The sequence below is a fragment of the Urocampus carinirostris genome, chromosome 14, assembly GCF_059441175.1.
Source record: "Urocampus carinirostris isolate Australia breed hairy pipefish chromosome 14, RoL_Ucar_1.0, whole genome shotgun sequence".
Classification (NCBI taxonomy): domain Eukaryota; kingdom Metazoa; phylum Chordata; class Actinopteri; order Syngnathiformes; family Syngnathidae; genus Urocampus; species Urocampus carinirostris.
Window position 1 is genome coordinate 868,397 of NC_142362.1, and position 18,680 is coordinate 887,076.

An 18,680-nucleotide genomic window follows, 5' to 3' on the forward strand; every position below is an offset into this window, starting at 1 on the left:
GAAGAAAAAGCAAATAAAGGAATTAAAGAGAAAAATGACCAAAATTAAAAAACTGCTCACTTTCTCTCTTCTTTTCCATTTTATTCATCTCCTTCTTACATTGTTTTTTTCCTTTTGGTGTAATTTCTTTATTTCTTATGAATTTGCCTACGCGGATGAAAAAAGTATCTATCTAGTTCTAGCTTTATCTCTCTATCGCTCTATCTCTCTATCGCTCTATCTCTCTATGTCTCTCTATCCCTCTATCTCTCTCTATATCTCTATCTCTCTATATATCTCTATCTATCTCTCTATATATCTCTATCCATCTTTCTCTCTATATCTCTATCTCTCTCTCTATATCTCTATCTATCTCTCTATATATCTCTATCTCTCTGTCTATATCTATCTCTTCTTTTCCCTCCTTTTGTCCTTTTTTTCTATTCTTATTTTCTTATTTCTTTTCAAAAGTCACAAGGTGCGTTTTGGTCACTTAGAGTCTCCGTATTTTCTTCCGTTGTGCTTTTAGCACTGGTTTTCGGCGGCACAAGAGAATACACATACTGTTCCTTTAGCCTTCACGTTAAGGTTGAGTTTAAGACCCCTGTTTTAGAGGTGGACTCAGCCCATTTCAACAGTTTTTCTTATTGCAAACTGGTAATAACATTAGTCAGCGATAACAAGATGGGTGGTTATTTTAGAAATGCAAATCGAAAATGAGTTGAAATTGCGCGAACCCTGAGCTATACATTTGCATAATGTATGCTTTTTAATAACGTACCCAAACTAGTCCCAGGTTGCCCTAGTGAGAGAGGGTCCTCCTCCGGAACCCCGAAGCTTGTGCATGTTGCATAACCAGCGACCTCATTATCGTTAGCTTTTGTATTCATCCGCTTTAACCGGGGCCGGCCGGAGTTGGTCACATGACCGACCCTCCCTCAATCCTATTGGCCCCGGGCGCCCGGGCCCACGGAGCAGCTGACCGGGATGCACGGCTCCCATTGGAGCGTCGAAGCGCGAGTCTTCCTCCTGTCGCCGGGCAGACTCTGCCGGCTTCCCGGAGACGCTTCGGTCGGCGGTTGCTTGGTTGCCACGGCAACCTGTCCTCCTCATGAACACCCGTCCGTTTTATAATTATGATGTATCCTCAAAATGCCAAGCTTTAATTCATGATTCTTAGTCCGTTTTTTTTTCCTGTGCTCTTATTCTGAAAGACTCTCCAACGACCTCCATGCTTGTTTTTGCATTCATGCTTTCAATTTGTTGCCCCCCCCCCCTCCCCTTTTTTTGCTGTAGGTTAAATCCTGTCTAATTTTAGCATTTGGCGGCACAAAGGAATTGTGGGTCAGTATGTTGCGGGAGTGGCGGGATTCACAATGGCCTTCAACTGGTGACACAATATGAACATATAGGAAAAATGCACAGGGGCGTTACTATCCTGCAAAGCATGTATTCAAAAGTTATTTGTTTGACACAAACAACTAACCTAAGAAAGGGAAGTGGGAAAACATGTTTTTGTCCAGTTAAATGAGCAATTTTTTGTAGACTGTAACGATATTCGTATATTTTGCGTTTGTTTTTTAGAACGAACTCAACGTGAAATTCCTCAAGAATATATTTACATTTTATATTTGTGTATTTTTTGAGGGGAGACGAAGCCCTTACCATTGCTGTAAAATTGGCCTAAAATCCCAATCCAAGACGTACCCCCCCCCAAAAAATGTGACTTGACTCAAGTGAATGCTGTTCTTGAACCGTTTCGAGAAAATGGACGCTTGTAGGTTTACTCATTTATAATTATATTATACAACATATTTCAGGTGAATTGGCCGGTCCAAATTGTCCATAGGTGTGAATGAGCGAGTGAGTTGACTGTCCCCGTGTGCCCTGCGATTGGCTGGCAACCTGTTCAGGGTGTCCCCTGCCCACTGCCCGATGATTGCTGGGATGGGCTCCACCACCCCCGCGACCCTACTGAGGATAAGCGGTGTAGCTAATGAGATGAGATTATTCAACATGAAAAAGCTGACATGTATAACTGCTATCTTACTACTACGGAGGACCGAGGGACCATTTTTGCAAATTTAGTTTGTCCCAACAGGGCTTTCAGCCATTAATGGCTACCGGTCTTCCAAAAATAAAGCCAGAATGTGATGGTCGCCAAGTTTTCCATTTTTTTTTTCCCCCAAACTTTCTTTTTCTAACCACTAATGTTAGCCTCTTGATTGCTGCTATTAGAATTCTAAGCTGTTTCGTGTAGATACAACTTTCTTTGTCCTTCAGTAGCTGCTAAAGCTAGCTTCAGTCATGTTTGACTTTTTCCTTCACACTTTCCTTCTCTAGCCCCTTATATTAGCCACTTGGTTGCAATCTTTGGCTTACCGCTAGCCATTATTGTTATTGAACGTCCTACTGTAATATCGCAAATAAAAGTGCTATTAAAATTCCCAATACTTGCCATCTCTCTTTTGGGGAACTTAGTTTAGAATTCTTTCTCAGTGGTTCCTGCGTCTTCAAACACTAATTGCTGCTCACTGAGAGAGGTTTTGTCAGCAGAGGGAGAAAGAGTATAGTCACTTTATATTGTTTTACTGTTGATTTTTGTTGTGAACAAAATATTTGCAGTGTAGTTGCAGATTTCTACTTGACCAGTTGTTTCAGGTTGTGAGAGTTTGATTGATTTCTTTTACTTTCCAGTGTTAAATGCCCTTTATATTGTTGAACTGTTTACGTTAGTTGTGTCAAAATACTTGAAAAGTACTGTAGTCTATGTTTTCTTGAGCAGTTGTCAGACCAGAGATTATGATTTATTCTATCAGGTGAGACTTTATATTGTTTTAAAATTGACTTTTGTTGTGAAGTACAGTAGGCTATGTCTACTTGACCCGTTGTCTCAGGTTGTGAGAGTTGTATTTAATCTATTTAATTCACATGATATTGTTTACTGTTTATTTTTGGTGCTCTTCGAGTGTAAGATACATCTGTTGCTGGTGATGTGCAATAAATAGAACAGGGTTTTCTCTATTCGACTGTCTCAAATACTGGTCAGGAAATTTTTGATTATTTGACATACAACAAATTTAAAAAAATAACAGAAATAGTTACTTTACCTGTCAACTGAGTTTACAGTTACTACTTTTTGGAAGAAGTAGTGAGTAGTAAGCAACCTGCCCAACACTGATTATTACATACACTGTCACTTTAAGAATAAGGAGAGCATTCTCTAGAAAAACGCTCAAAGTGGATGTCTGCTTTGTTATCTCCTCTCCACTAAATGGATACTATAAAGTTTGAAATGATTCCCCTTTTGGTGAGGCCCTCCGTCACTCTATCCTTGCCCTATTCTGAAGCCGCTGGCTTTTTTTGTTTTTCTGGCATGCTAATTAAACCTACCTCACCCTTCCTCCTCTTTTGACCCTATATTTAGCACCCCTCCAACACCCATTTTCCGCTCGCAGCCTTTTTTCAAGGAATGCAATGAAAGTGCTCATGCAGAACGTTGTGGGCGGTCTGTCTCTGGCCACGCCCTGCATGCCGACCAAATCCATAGGATGTATTTAGCCCCAATCTAAACGCTGGTCGCGGGCCACTGCCTTTTTGTCTGTCATCTGCCTGCCGGCTGCTTCCTGTCCAGCATTTTTGACACAGGATTAAGCAAGAGTTAGGTTTTTGTCGACAAAAGGGAAACTGCCCCCCAAAACCCTAAATGTACATTTTAGAAAACTACCGTTTTGAGGTAAAAATTGTCATATAGTTGGGGGTTCATTCCTATGATAATTTCCTCCGAGTCCCAGATAAAAACATTAAAATCACAAAATAGTCAATAGTAAGCACTCCTTATATGTGTTTGTAGGATTAAAAATATAAATTTATATGTAAAGTAGGGCTGCAACTAACGATTATTTTCATAATCGATGAATCGGATTTCCTAGACATTTCAATTTCCTCCTCTTCGTTCAAATATTTTTGGACGGATAGAAAAAATGCAGAACCAACAGGACATTCTATAATATAAAACAATAAAAAAAAATCCAACTGTTTGTCATTTATGACCACTTAGCAGAGACACTCCATATCCATTTTGGCTTTAAACCACTCGAAGATTTCCTTCACCATTTATAAGAACTTGACACTTGGACACGTCCCTTGATTGTCTGTCCCTGCTGTTTCTTGGTCGCTTTAACAACTTCATGTAACAGCCCTTTGAGACTCTTTGTGGTTAAGGGCTATACAAATAAACTTGACTTGACTTACTGACAATAAACTGTGCTGGGGGAAGACATCAAAATAAGGAACTTATTTCAAACCTTCCACTTACCTTCAGAAAATGTCCTTGCTTTAATAGTAGACCCGATCTCCGCGTCAGCTATGAGATTAAGTGAGGGTAGCGACTCGTGTGCCTTCTTACTTATTTCTTGAAAAATGGAAACTTTTCCACGGTTATCATAGTCCTCCATATCTCCCTTCAGCATCACTGCAAGCCTCGGGACCCATAGCCAATAAATGCAGTACAAAAAATTCAATAATGGATCGCCGACCATCAAAGTCTTGACTGAGCGCACTAGATTCTAAACTGAATAAAGACCACAGACTATTATGACACCATAAATAAAAGCGTACAGGGAGTGCAGTTTGCTGTGTTTTACGGAAACGTGGCTCACGCCTAGCTTCCCGGACGCTAACGTGGAGCTACCCGGTTTCAGCGCCGTTAGACAGAGACACAAAAGCCTGCGGGAAGCGGAGAGGAGGCGGACTCGCTATCTACGTGAACACGAGGTGGTGTAACCCCGGGCACAAAGATTTCCTTTTGCTGTAGGGACGTCGAACTTTTGGACTAGCGTGTGACGTCATCCACTCCGCTGTTGCTAAACTACAACACCGCACCCCGAGGCCATCCTGTTAATAAACAACAAAAGGATACTGCTGGAAGTATGCATTTCCCTACGGGGATGAAGACAGTATCTATGTATCTTTCTATCATTTAAAGTCTGTCATCTTTATTCTTACTTGTGATTCTTAACGCTTATTTTAGGTGGCACGACACAATACCTAAATAAATAGTGGTCAAATCACACAGACTGCCCCTTTAATTTTCTCAAACTATCATCCAGGGTCTCAAGTTTGAGATTCCAGTTTTAAAAGTTAAGCTATTTTAGAACAGTGACATTTTTTATAAAGGCCTTTTTTTATTGTAGAAAAGCCCATATGGCCCAACCTCACCTGAAGATCCAGAGGCCCCCAACTCCCCAAAGATGACTTAAACTCACCTGACTTTATTTATAACATGAAGTGTAAACCCTTAGTCAATTAGTGGTAGAGAGAATTGGGATTTTCTTACACAGCTTTATATCGTCGAAATACTGGCAACAGTCCGCTTCCGATCGGGGTCTCTCCTGCATGTTGATGGTTCCATGGCAGTGTACCCCCCTAACCTTCCCGACCCTCCTTTACTATCTCGTCCCCAGACGCTAACGAGCTAATCAAATTAGCCGCCTAGCCCGTCTTCGCGCCTCACTGCCCAATTGAGATGGCTGCCGTTGACTTGAAGTCTGCGGATTAGTCACGTCCCTGGCTTCTTACTGCCACACGGGGGGGCGGGTTTCCTCAGACTGGGAACGCTGTCAAATCCTCCTAACTCTGCTTAAGATATTAGCCCACTAGGAGGTTTTTTATTGGTTGAAAGAAGCGTTTGCAATATCCAGCTGTCACTCTGTCACCAAAACGAAGAATTATGCTGTAGTACAGGGGTCGATTACTTTTCTTTAAAGCTGAGAGCTGCTTTTTTTGTCACTGATTAGCTCCAGTGTAGCGACCAATTTCATTTGCATGATACTATTATTGTCAAGACCACAACGGAGACAGGACCCACTTGCGTACGTTTCTCTGTTTTATCGGGAAGAAGGGAAAGGATTGCACACAAGATCCGGTGATCGCTGGTTGTGTTAAGCATGTCGAGCGATGGCGGTGTCGTGACCGGAAAAAAACGGGTCAGTAGTGTTAGGAAATAAACGATTAAAAAATGTAACGTTTACCAAATTGGTCGACTGAGTTATCTGACTCCATTAACCAAACACAAACTTCATTCTCCTGACAATGCATGCTCGTTTCTTTATGGAAAAATGAACAAGAGACTGGCATTTCCACACGGGGGCAGATTTATTTTCTTTAAGTATTTAACTAAGTGAATTCCATCGAATTAGCTGAATTAGTGTCTTTCTTCGTCGAGCCTCTCTCTCGATTGTCCCTCTCACGATCTCCTGAAGTTCTTCTGCCAGGGACGTGCTGACTCCTTCCATGGACATGCCGACTCCTCCCATGGGCGCGCCAGGTGCCAGCTTCACCACTTCCTCGCCGAAAGACGTCACGATGTCTAAAAAACTCATATCAGCTGAGCTTATCAGAACAATTTCTCCAAACAATTCTCCTCTTGTGTCAGCCCTTGTTCCAGTTCCTGCTGTTTTCTGTAAACATTATCCTCCACTAGGTCGCAATGACCTGCCCCACAGCCCAGCCAGTGAATATCTTTTGCATTAAATGTAATTTGTATTTGATCGTACAAAATATAAAATCCTTCAGTAGCCGGGACTAGAGAGCAAAAAACGTGGTCGGGATCATCAATGAGTCGAAAGCCAGGAGAGGAGCGTCGACGTGGTCAAGGACAAAAAACGGGTCGAAGCCGGGAAACAGACGGGAGCAAAAACAGTAGTGAGTCAGGGTCGAAGAGCTTGCCTAGAGTAAACTCAGGTTCGCAGACGGACTGACCATAGGTGACAAATAGACAAGGGTTTAAGTCGTGACCGGGAGCCAATCGGAGTCCGAGGCAGTTGGCGCCAAAGCAGCGGGCACAGGTGAAGCATATCTGTAATCTTGACAAATATGTTATTAATAGGTCGTTATAATATCATTATAATAATAAAAAGCGAAATTATCTCCAGGGACTGAAATGTTTATTTATTTTTCTTTTTTTCAATTTCCACTTTGACAGAAATCAGCTACTATATTTTTAGTAATGGTTTTCTAAAACATAACAAGAACGATTATTATTTTTGCGGTAGTGCACATAAGGATTGACCTCCAGTTTAGGCAGAGAACAGCAGAAGATTTTCTGGGCTGTGTTGATGACTTTGCAAGGGTTTTCTATCTAAGGTAGTGATTAGAGTGCAACACACCATGATGCAGTGCGCTATGAGTTGTCTGTAGCCATGTCTTACAGACTTTTCCTGGGCTATGCTCTGCCTTCTGCTGTTCTCTCAGCTTAACACAACAGGTATCTTTCATGTTTCCAAGTTCAATTGGAGCTGATGTCTGAATTTTGCCTGAAAATTCACAGAAATAATCGCCATCATCCTGTCCTGTGCTTCTGAGACATAAGTGTGGCTCAGCTAATGACAGTTAATCACGGTTTAGGAACTGAATATTCCCAAACCATGGCGATAGCGTCTGTACTCACTTCCCCTTTTTGTTGCAATTAATTAGCTCTCTGCTATTAGCCTCTGTGAGGAATGTATCCCCGTCCCGGGCCTCAGATTCTAACCGGCTAACGGGATTTAATAGCGTCCTATCCCCGATTCCTATCTCCTCAACCTCCCAGTCAGCCGCTATCAGCGCTAATAAGCCTCAGCTAGGGTGGAACGATCTTCCGGCGGGGAGAATAACCGGAGAGTCTAAAATTAGCAAGCTAGCTCGCGACGCTTTGGAAAGTTGCACCCGGGGCCGGAATGTCGCCGTTGTACTACGATGGGATCCCATGACACTCGTCACCCTGGCGTACTATTCTCTCTCGAGAAAGAGCTCGTCTTTCTTTATTTAGTAAAGAGCTTAATGGGGATTACAAAAGACCATTTTTTCCTCAATTAGTCAAGTCCAGTTTTTTTGTTTGGCCCTTAATCACAAAGAGTCTCAAAGGGCTGCACAGATCAAAGACTATTGCAAACTACAGACTATTATGACACCATCACCTGATACTGTCAAAATATACGTCATTCATATGCTGTAGAATAGAAGTGTGTTTTAAGCTTAAATTTAAACATTTCGCCTTATAGTGCGGAAAATACGGTACATTAAAAGCATTGTGGAAAGAGGAGTTCACGTGGCTTGTAGCAAACATTGCATGAATGAAGATGAATCAATACAGGTACATACTGATGGCAGAGGGAAAATGGCCATGTCATATACATGCAATGAATGATATAAGTAGATTTATAATCAACTTGATTTTAAAGTGTTGTTCTGTTATACATTCTGATGATCAATCCTTAACACTTTGCAACAACGGGGTCTTTTTGCGATGAGTCGTCTTATTGTGTTTCAAGTTGTGAAAAATGGGACAGACCAGAGTCAGAGTCGTCTGCTTGTGTGTCACGAGTTTCAAACACTGCAACGTGATCGTTTAAAATTCCAAAAACAAACATGAAACTGGAATTACATTTAGAATATTTGTGATCGATGTTTTTTGTTTTTTTAAATGGCTAAAAAAGGGTGCCTTGGCTCCAAAAGGTTGACAAACACTGCTCCACTCTCTATTTTGCAAGCGTGCAGAATGCATACTAGCTTATTTGTCATGTGTGTGCTTTGATGACGCCTCGCACCTGGCTTCCTCATGATTCAAAGCCTTGAGGAGCAGCTATAAAGAAGGCCTTGTCCCTATAAAATCACACCGATGACCATGCACGCACATTGCACGGATGTGTGTGTGCTTTTCTAATGTTTTTTTATTTCTAAGATGACACCACTACCCTGGCATTTCCCCTTCAGGGACAGGGGGAGAGAGAGAGAGAGGGGGGGGGTGCTTGTCATCCAGCACCCTACTTCCTCATCTTCATCCTATCCGCAATAAATCTCTACACGCAGTACGAAGTACACAAAAACAAACGCTCGTCTTCATTTTCAGACTGTAAACATGTCACTTATCTATGGCGGAATTTCCCCATCAGTGCGGTTGAGATTCCCTCAGGTCCCACTCCTCACATGGTTAGTTTGTGTCTCCCCTTAACAATCCTGTAAAATGTGCCTAAAATCCAAATCCAAGACCTACATAAAGCTGTTCTGGACGTTTTTTGTCTCTCTTGGAAGGTGAGACACTCAAGAGTTTTGCCTCATCTCATCTCATTAGCTGTACCGCTTATCCTTATTAGGGTCGCGGGGGGGCTGGAGCCCATCCCAGCCATCTCCGGGTAGTGGGCAGGGGACACCCTTAACTGGTTGCCAGCCAATCGCAGGGCACACGGGGACAGACAACTCACTCGCTCAGTCACACAATTTTTGGACCAGCCTGAAATGCATGTCTTTGGAATGTGGGAAGAAACCCACGCAAGCACGAGGAGAACATACAAACTCCACACAGTAAGGCCGGTAGCTGGATTTGAACCCACGCAGGAGGTTCCCATGACCTCAGAACTGTGCCGCCGTGCTGCCCCTCAAGAGTTTTGTCCCCAATGTAAATAGGCTTTGCAAGTGCTACTAACATGGAGTCATCTGAGTTGGAACACAGGGACATAGAAGGTTTTTATACTCTCCAACTTTGATCACAATCTGAAAATGTAAACATTGTATTTTACACGTTTTTCTAAGAGTAGGTTGAGGCGTTTCCAAAAATGGCCATTTGGAGACAACCATTTCACAGCACTAAAACCTCTGCAAATATGTATTTTTCTCAGGCCATTTTTTTAGAGATTTATAAGAGTTGTAAATGTTTGACTACTCTTTCCACGTCTCTATCACTTGTGCACACTTGCACGTCATAAAAATGAATCACTGGTGGCATGACACATGTTGATTTTGGGATCTAATTTGAATACACTGTCATCTGCCGTATTGTGCTAGAATTTCATTAATTAGCCAATGTGTCAATCATCATTGGATTCGGTTACTACTGGTTAATTATATTTACCCCCCCCCCACCCCTCCAACTGCAGTTGTAAAAAGTCAAAAAGCCTGGTGTATTTTTCTAGCGTCAGCAACTTGTGAATAGCTCTCCCACATGTAAGAGGTCAATTTAGATTCCTAGGCCCGATCTTACCTCTAGGCTAAAGTGCCGGTTGGCGTGTTGAAGAAGGAGTTGTGGTCAGATGAGTGCGTGAAGTATGGTGAAGTGAACTTCTGAAGGAAAAAATGCGTACAATAAGTTCAACCGACAAATGTTTGTCGTTGGCCAAAGTGACGGTTGGGGTATTTAGGAAGGGGTTGTGGTCTGAAGACTGGGTGTCAAATAAAGGGAAGTGAACAACTGAAGGGAAAGTCGACCGAAAATAAGAACAATTGACTCATGTTTGTCGTTAGCATGTCGTGGCTAAAGTGACGGTTGGGGTATCTGGGAAGGGGTTGCGGTCAATGTTCCCTGTAATTTTCCTTATGGGTCTGAGCGTTGACACAAAGTGGGTGAGCAACGCTTGAAACAAGAGTGAGCAACAGAAATCCCAAGTGTGGCAACTAAGTCATGATCAAACATGTCCAAAACTTGACATCAAGTTACATTTTGCTGAGTTTCCGGCAATGCAAAATTATTTTTCTCCTTTGAATGAATTGACTCATGTACTATTGCAAAGGTTGTACGGCCTACATACGTCATTTCTTTCACAAGATTTCCATTTCTTTTTTTTCCTGTTATATTTTGTCGCATAATATTAACATTTTTGAGGGCTTATTGAGTCGCTTGTAAGATACAAAACTGTACTTAATCACATTTTTGAGTGGAAGTACAGTGTTGGCAACAAGATTGACTTGATATCATTGGAAATTATTTGAATGCAACACAAACTTTTTCTTCTTTTTTCTGTTTTTTTTTTTTTTTTACTTTTAAAAAAAATTCCTTTAACAATATCTCATTGTGTTTATTTTTTCCGAGCTGTTACTTTTTTCTTTTTGTTCTCTATTTACTTTTTTCCTACTTTTCTTTCTTTTCTTTTTTTCTAATTTTTTCCTTCTTTTTTCTCTTCCTTATGTTTCTTTTTTCTCAGTGTTTCACTACTTTTTCATTTTGGTATTTTTTTATTTTTTGTTCCATTCCCCCTTCTTTTAAGTCATTTTGTGCATCATTTCACATCATATTTGGTCATGTTGGGATGAAAGAAGCAAAAACAACCCGAAGAGCCGTTTAGGACCCGAAAGAGCCGGTTCCCTTTAGTGAGCCGAGCCGAAGAAGCCGGTTCTCTACTAACTTTACTCAACTTGGTTCTACTTCGACTCGACTTCAAAATACCGCATTTAGGACACACCGTCAGGGGAACCCGTGTATTTTGACCTTCATGCACTGTAACTTAGACTTGAGTCGCTTCTTAATGAGTCATTTTGAGCCCTGATTTTTGTGCGCCGGCTAGATTTTCTAGTGCGCTGAGAGGGAACACTGGTTGCGGTCCAAACACGGTGTGAAGGACTGTGAGTAAATCAATTCATGGCCAGCTTCCCATGTGACCCTTTCAAGCCGCCACGCTGCTGACTGAGCAGTTTTTGTTCCCTGCCTGGCGACAAAGTTGATGCACAAAGAGTCCCTCTATCCCTTTTCATCGCTGGAACCGAGTCTAAAGTTTGCTCTCGTTTACACTCTTCTTTATGTTTGGCTTCGCAGCAGCTCCCATTGGATATTCGGAGAAGTGTCTGTCTCTTCTAAGGTGTGTGTCCTAGCCGTCCTCCTGACGTTTATCTAGTAGCATTTCAGTCTCCGTGCTACTGTCCTTTGAATCCGTCCTTGAATGGATCCTCGTCGTAAAACCGTCTAGGCGTCCTTCATAAATACTCTGCAAGTGTCCATTAGTGTTCATACAAAAGACCCGTTCTGAGGTGGGGATCGCAAAATGAACCTGTGCAAATGGCTCATACTTTCCAAACGTCGGTGCCCCAGTTAAAGACATGCATTTAACAAAATAGTATATAGGAAGTACTATTTATCTGTATTATATGTGTATATGAATAAACAAGTCAACGTATTCACCACCTGTTTAAGATGATCAAGTGACAGATCACTAAATCGGGAAAAAATCCCTGGACAGCCACCATGTCGCGCATCTATAGATGTATTAGATAGATGGATGGATAAATAGATACTTTATTCATCCCCGTAGGGAAATTCACACTTCCAGCAGTCTACCCCGTTGTTTATTAACAGATTAGCGGAGTGGATGACGTCACACGCTAGTCCAAAAGTTCGACATCCCCGCGGCAGATGGAAATCTTTTCTTTATGAAAATCCAGTGATACACCACCTCGTGTTAGCAAGTCCGCCTCCTCTCCGATTCCCCCCGGATTTCGTGTCTCTGTATAGCGGCGTTGAAGCCGGATAGCTCCGGGAGGCTACACGTTAGCGTCCGGAATGCTAAACGTGAGCCACGTTTCCGCAAAACACAGCAACTGCGCTCCCTGTGCGCTTCGATGTTTTCCACCAGCACTCGATGATCTTATTTGGTCGTGAGTTCGCATTTACCATGATTACGGATGGTACCGAAGACCTATAACGCCACTAGCCGCTTAGTTAGCTCCGGCTCTTCTTCTACGATAGGCCCCTTCATAATAATAATAATAATAATAATAATAATTTCCTTTGTATTGTCATTCTTTGTAAGAACGAAATGTCGATACACCTGACCCGTTGTAGCGAGCCGATGCAGCCGCAGCCAACAGAGGGCGCCGCCATTTTACCAATGTTATAAGTCTTAGGTATGACTCGGCCGAGGCGCGAACCAGCGACCTCCCAGTACGCCGGCACGAGAATTCTTCAGGGCAAGGAGTTGATTCCTTGAATAAACGCATTTTTGTGCGCTAAAACCCATGTCCATAGGATAGAAGTAATCCATAGTGTAGCTGTCAAAACGGGAAGAAAAACATTAACATTGTCTTTAGAAATTTCTTCCCGTATGCGTTGAATCTTCTTATTGAAGAAGACCATAAAGTCATGGGCTGAATGGGTAGAACTATCTGGGATAATCTGGTGCCCCGTTAGCGATGCTATGGTGTCGAAAAGGATTTGGGGTTATTCTTTTGTGCCGCAATCACCTTTGAAAAATAAGCCGATTTTGCAGCGGCAAGGGGTTTATACTTTAACAAGCTGTCACACCAGGTTTGACGGAAACATTTTAGGGAAAAATTCAATTTAATTTGCCTGTGATGTAAAAGTGATGTCGAATGGAGTACAGGGCGGATGCTAAAATGGCAATGGCGGCTTAAAAATGAAACCGATTTTAAAGCTTGCAAGGATTGTCAGGCCGCTAGATTTCCTGCTTTAATAACCTCTATGTTTTTAAACAGTTCCGATCGTTGATTAGTTACAGCCATGCAACTTGGTGAGGGTAGTGATTTATGTGCTTTCTTCATATTTCCTAATATTCTCAAGCGTTATTTCCTTGGTTATCAGGTTTTTCCCTTCTCTCCAAGCTTTGGGACCCTATGGCGAATAAATACTGTGGCACAGTAGTTGAAAAACACTGTCCTAGTACATGTTTTTGCTTCAGTTTTATCATACATGTTTTATCTCCCTGTTGAGCCTTATTCTGAAAGTTCAAGGGACAGTGCGGATTATATGAAGACTAGATATGGCTGTATTGTGTTGTATAGTGCAACCAAAAATGAGTGCTACAAAGCACAAAGGGAAAAAAACGACTGACTCGAAGTGACCAAAACAAACCTTATTACTTTAAAAAAGAGAAACAAGTAAACAAAAAGAAAAAAATATGAAAATCGTTTTAAAATCAATAGTGTTATTTAATTTAACAAGTGAAGTTTTTTGACCCAAAAATGCATACTGTCACTTTAAGTGTAGCTCATGCAGATAATGGATAATTCTATTACTAACTGATTTTGTGGAAACCCCATTTGGCCCAACCTTTCCTTGACCCTAGCTCCGGCGGACCCCGACTCAATCGAGTTTGAAAGCCCTGCTGTCGAGCGTCTTTTTCAATGTGTGGCATTGAATTGGCGTCCATCTTAGCGTCCACTATAACGTCCCGGTTTCTCCTCACAGAGAAGGACGAGGAGATGATGTCACGCCGAGACCGGGAAGAATTTCAATCCTCAAAGCCCGTGAAGTCACCGCGTGGCGACGTGCCGGCCATGACCGCATGAGCGACTGTTGATTTAAAACGCCATTTTTTGGGTCGTGAGAGTTAGCGTTGGCGTCGTTGGGTTGATCTTGGCTTTGGTTTCAGGACCGGCGTGACCGTGTCGTTGGAAAGCCATGATTTGGGGCTGTGCTTATATTGCTCTATTGGATTTTTCTGCTCTGCTTGTCTTTGCACTTAAAAGGATACACAAATTGTAAAATATGTGAGAAAATAGGACGTGTTTTTTTTGCATAATCTCTCTCTCTCTCTCTCTTCTCTGTCTTTCTCTCTCTCTCGCTCTCTGTCTCTCTCTCCCTCTCTCCCCGTCTCTCTCTCTCTCTCTCTCTCTTTCTTTCTGCCTTCGTCTCTCCCCGTCTCTCTCTCTCTCTTTCTCTCTTTCTCTCTTTCTCTCTCTTTCTTTCTTTCTCTCTTTCTTTCTTTCTTTCTTTCTTTCTGTCTCTGTCTCTCTTTCTCTCTGTCTCTGTCTCTCTTTCTGTCTCTGTCTCTCTCTCTCTCTCTCTCTCTCTTTCCCTCTGTCTCTGTCTTTCTCTCTCTCTGTCTCTGTCTGTCTCCTCTCTCTCTGTCTTTCTCCTCTCTTTCTCTGTCTGTCTCTTTTTCTTTCTACCCATATATATATATATATATATATATATATATATATATATAATGAGTCATTTGCTACATTCCAATTAGTTTCTAGGATAATGCATTTTGAAGACAGTCTGTCCTTTCTTTGACTTTCTGAGCTGTGACTTAATGTGAAGAACACAATCACCCTAGCAAGCCAGTCATCACATTGGTTTACATGTTAACCCTTTAATCTTCCTGTAAAATTCACCTAAAATACCAATCTAAGACTTCCCCAAACTAAATTGAACGCTGTTAGAGAATATGGATGGTTTTGGTCTGTTTTAAAGAGGAACACTCAACTTTTTGTCCCCAATTGAAATAATCACTGCTAGTGCTACGAACATTGAGTCCTCTAACTTGAAACAAACAGAAGTAGACGACTTTTATCCTATCAATGTTTTTTTTGTGTTTTTTTTTAAATTTGCAATTTAATTTCTGCAATTAAGTGTAGCATGGGCATCTTAGCTGTTAAACACCCGGGACAATTCCATGAAGCCTTTCCTGGTCCCAGGTCAAAGTGGATCACCATCTGAAAAACTTAACACCCCTGCAATATTTCTGCAATATCGCGGGGAGGAACACGACACGTTCTGCGCCTAATTGAAAAAAAAAAAAAAAAAAAACGGTCCTTTTTAATCCCTCTAAATCGCTGGTAAAGTTTGAATGTTTTCTCTCATGAATTTGTTGTCTCGAAACTAACCGCTGCAGGTTTGCTCTCTTGTCTTGTGTTTTCCAAAAATAAACAATCTTCCCATCTTGTGATTCCAACATCATAAAACATTATAGATCTGCTTTATCATTTCTTCCTCATGCCATGAGGCTCTTTAACTCCACCCGGGGGAGTAAAAGCCCACATGAAACCCCACCCCACATTTGCATATTACCCTATTTCTATTACAATGTGTATTTTCCGTAGCACTATTTAAATACTCTATAGCGACACGTTATATTGGGTATTTTTGTATTCTGTATCTTTTATTTTATTATTTTATTTTTCAACACAAGGATCCTGCTGGAAGTGTGAATTTCCCTACAAGGATGAATAAAGTATCTATCCCTCTATCTCTATCTATATCTCTCTATCTATCTAGTGCTGATTGCACTCGGGTTGCTACTACAGTGTTCCCTCGCCATATCACCCTTAGATGTTGGCATCAGTCTGTCACAGATTTTTAAAAAACTTCCTGTCGATTTTTGTGCACATCTGGGAATTTCGCCATCACTTCAAGAGCGCCATTATACTCAAACCAATCAGAGAACCGCCTTCTGTTTCTTGGGCACTGATTGGAGGAATCCAATCTAGTGACAATCGATTAACCCCTTATACGTGCCGTTTTATGATTATTCCGATCATAGGGGCAAAAACAAGTCACATTGTCATGAAAATTGATATTTTTGCATTTTAACTTCTAAAGGATGAATGAATTCTACTTTTTTTGCTCTTGCTACTAAAGTTGCCGTTACCGTGTCTAGTAAGTGTGCTTGTATGTGCCTTGCCAGAAGCATAGACTTACAGTATATATGGCTACAAATGAGGCATCCACGATATTTACGCTGTAACTCTTTCGCCCTAAGGGGACAAAAAACAAACAAACGGATATGTCTCGGAGAAATCAACCAACACACATGAGGGTTATTTAAAGAGTCCCAAAGTTCCTAGCTGCATCAATATTTCCCAAATGAGGGAATTTGTACGTGCACCGCAATGCGTACATATAAACAGATCCCTTGTGTTATATTTTAGTACATATACAGTATATGGTTCCTACTTTGCAGAAATTCACTTAATTCATGTTATTATGGAACGGATCAACCATGAAAATCGAGGGAATACTGTATTTTGCCACTGTTTAGCACAATTTTGCTGTATGTGCTTGCCATCTCATGTAGCATTTTAGCTAACTTGACTCCTTCGAGTAGCTTCTACATTTGGTTTCAAAATAGAGCCTTCAAAAAAACGATGTAAATGTCATTTATCGTCACGTTTTTTAGAGTTCTTTTTTTTTGACACTTTGACTTTTCTGGTCCGCAGGGTCGACATGTCAAGACGGGGCAGCTGGCAGCCATTAAAGTCATGGATGTCACAGAGGTGAGTTTAAAATTCAACTTTTACTTCTTAAAACTTACCAAATATTTTAGATAGATTTATTTTATTTTTTATCGGTTGGTGATGTTGGGTTACCACAGGGGTCAGGAAGCTACGGCTCGTGAGTTAGCCATGGCTCTTTACATGAGTACATAGAGAGTGGGAAAGGTGAGATGGCACAACATTCATTTGGACAGGTAACTTAAAATTAGTTTTACCTGGTTATTTCAGTATGAGAAATTATTTTCCCCCCATTTTCCACTTATTGAAACATAAATATTTTGTTTGTTTGTTTGTATATGATTCAAATTGAATCGTTTCTTCCGGCGCCGTCACGAATGGCAGCCACTCCAGCAGCTCCCGTGTTATTTTCGATTGTTCTCGATTGTTTGTTCTCAGCTCAGGGATGCTGCTGGAAATGTGAATTTCCCTTCGGGGATGAACAAAGTATCTATCTATCTATCTATCTATCTATCTATCTATCTATATGGTTTAGAGATCAAGTGCTACCTTGTAAAATTCCTCTCTAATGCTCCAATTCTTATGAGCTCTAAGTTAAACGCTAACGCTAAAATACTAGCTGTCCGGTCCAGTATTTAAAGGGCAGTTTACAGTCAAGGTGTCACACCAACACACCCTGTGTTTGCTGTACATCTCTAAGGATTCTTATTTTTTATGGAATCTCGTTGAATAATTTGTTCACTGTTGAGACACTTTATAATAAAAACCCACAGTACAAACTGTTCTATGAGTCATACCTAAGACTTATAACATTGGTAAAATGGCGGCGCCCTCTGTTGGCTGCGGCTGCATCGGCTCGCTACAACGGGTCAGGTGTATCGACATTTCGTTCTTACAAAGAATGACAATACAAAGGAAATTATTATTATTATTATTATTATTATGTATCTACCCTGGTCATATCCCTCGAGAGCGGTGACCGACGGCAAGACAAACACATAAAAAACAAAGAATATAAAAAGGAGAAAAAGTAGCAAGAAAAATCACACACAAACTTTTTGGACCATGGCCAACCCAAATGCCTAAACAACCACAAGTTAAACACCTCGGCACCCAAGTCGGTCATGCTTTCGTCCCTCCGGATGAAACGGGACACCAGAAAGCGGCCATGTCACTCGGGTCAGGGTGACACAACACACTGTTTTGTTTGACAGCAGGTCCTGACAGCTTTCGCTGGTTTACCCCTGCCGCATCATACGGGTGCCCTGCCCATCCCTTAGAACGCGTCCAAACATCCTACTATCCTTTCACGACACTTCTCTACTCCTTTCTATCATCAACAAGAGCTCTAGCTTCCATTATATTTAGACCTATTTCCTGCAGTGCACTCATAACACCATCTATCCACGTCAATGGCGGCCTTCCTCTTGGTCTCCATCCATTGACTTCTGCTCTGTCGATCCTCTTCAACATTGGCTCCTCATCCATCCTCTCCATCTGTCCAAACCAACTGAGTACTCTCTTAACCACACGCTTGCTCAGTTCCACGACTACTCCAGTTCTGTCTCTCACAATTTCATTTCTCAGTACAAACTGTAATCACCCCAAAATGCTAGCCAAGCACACAAAACATTTTGATGGGGTGGGCGGAGCTATGCACACAGCACGCCACCTTTTCTCTCACACTTTTTGTTTGCAGTTTTTTTGACATTTTTACCAAAAAACTCTGCTTTGAAAATCTTTATTTACGAAAAAAAAATAGGTCAAAATGAGCTTTAATGATTTGAAGTAACTGGTAGTGAGACGAGTTTAAAGTGGCATATTTGTTGATATGGGACACAGGCTGTGGCATTATTATTATTTCAAAACTTTTACCAAATTATTTAACGTCACACAGTGAAACCAAATGCGCTAAAAAAAATAGCTCATGTCTGTAGAGCGGTATTGTGGTTTTGCTGAATTTTCTCTTCAAACAATCCAAATATTTCATGTGGTGA

General features: G+C 41.4%; 1 protein-coding gene across 5 annotated transcripts in view; it reads left to right on the forward strand.

Annotated features, from left to right (window-relative positions):
* LOC148352400 (mitogen-activated protein kinase kinase kinase kinase 4-like) overlaps positions 1-18,680 on the forward strand; it is an 83,233-nt gene that overhangs the window by 12,307 nt on the left and 52,246 nt on the right. For all 5 annotated transcript variants that reach the window (XM_088353443.1, XM_088353444.1, XM_088353447.1 and 2 more), the window contains exon 3: positions 16,669-16,725. In XM_088353443.1, the coding sequence (XP_088209569.1) occupies positions 16,669-16,725 (57 nt within the window). The remainder of the gene's footprint in view (positions 1-16,668; positions 16,726-18,680) is intronic.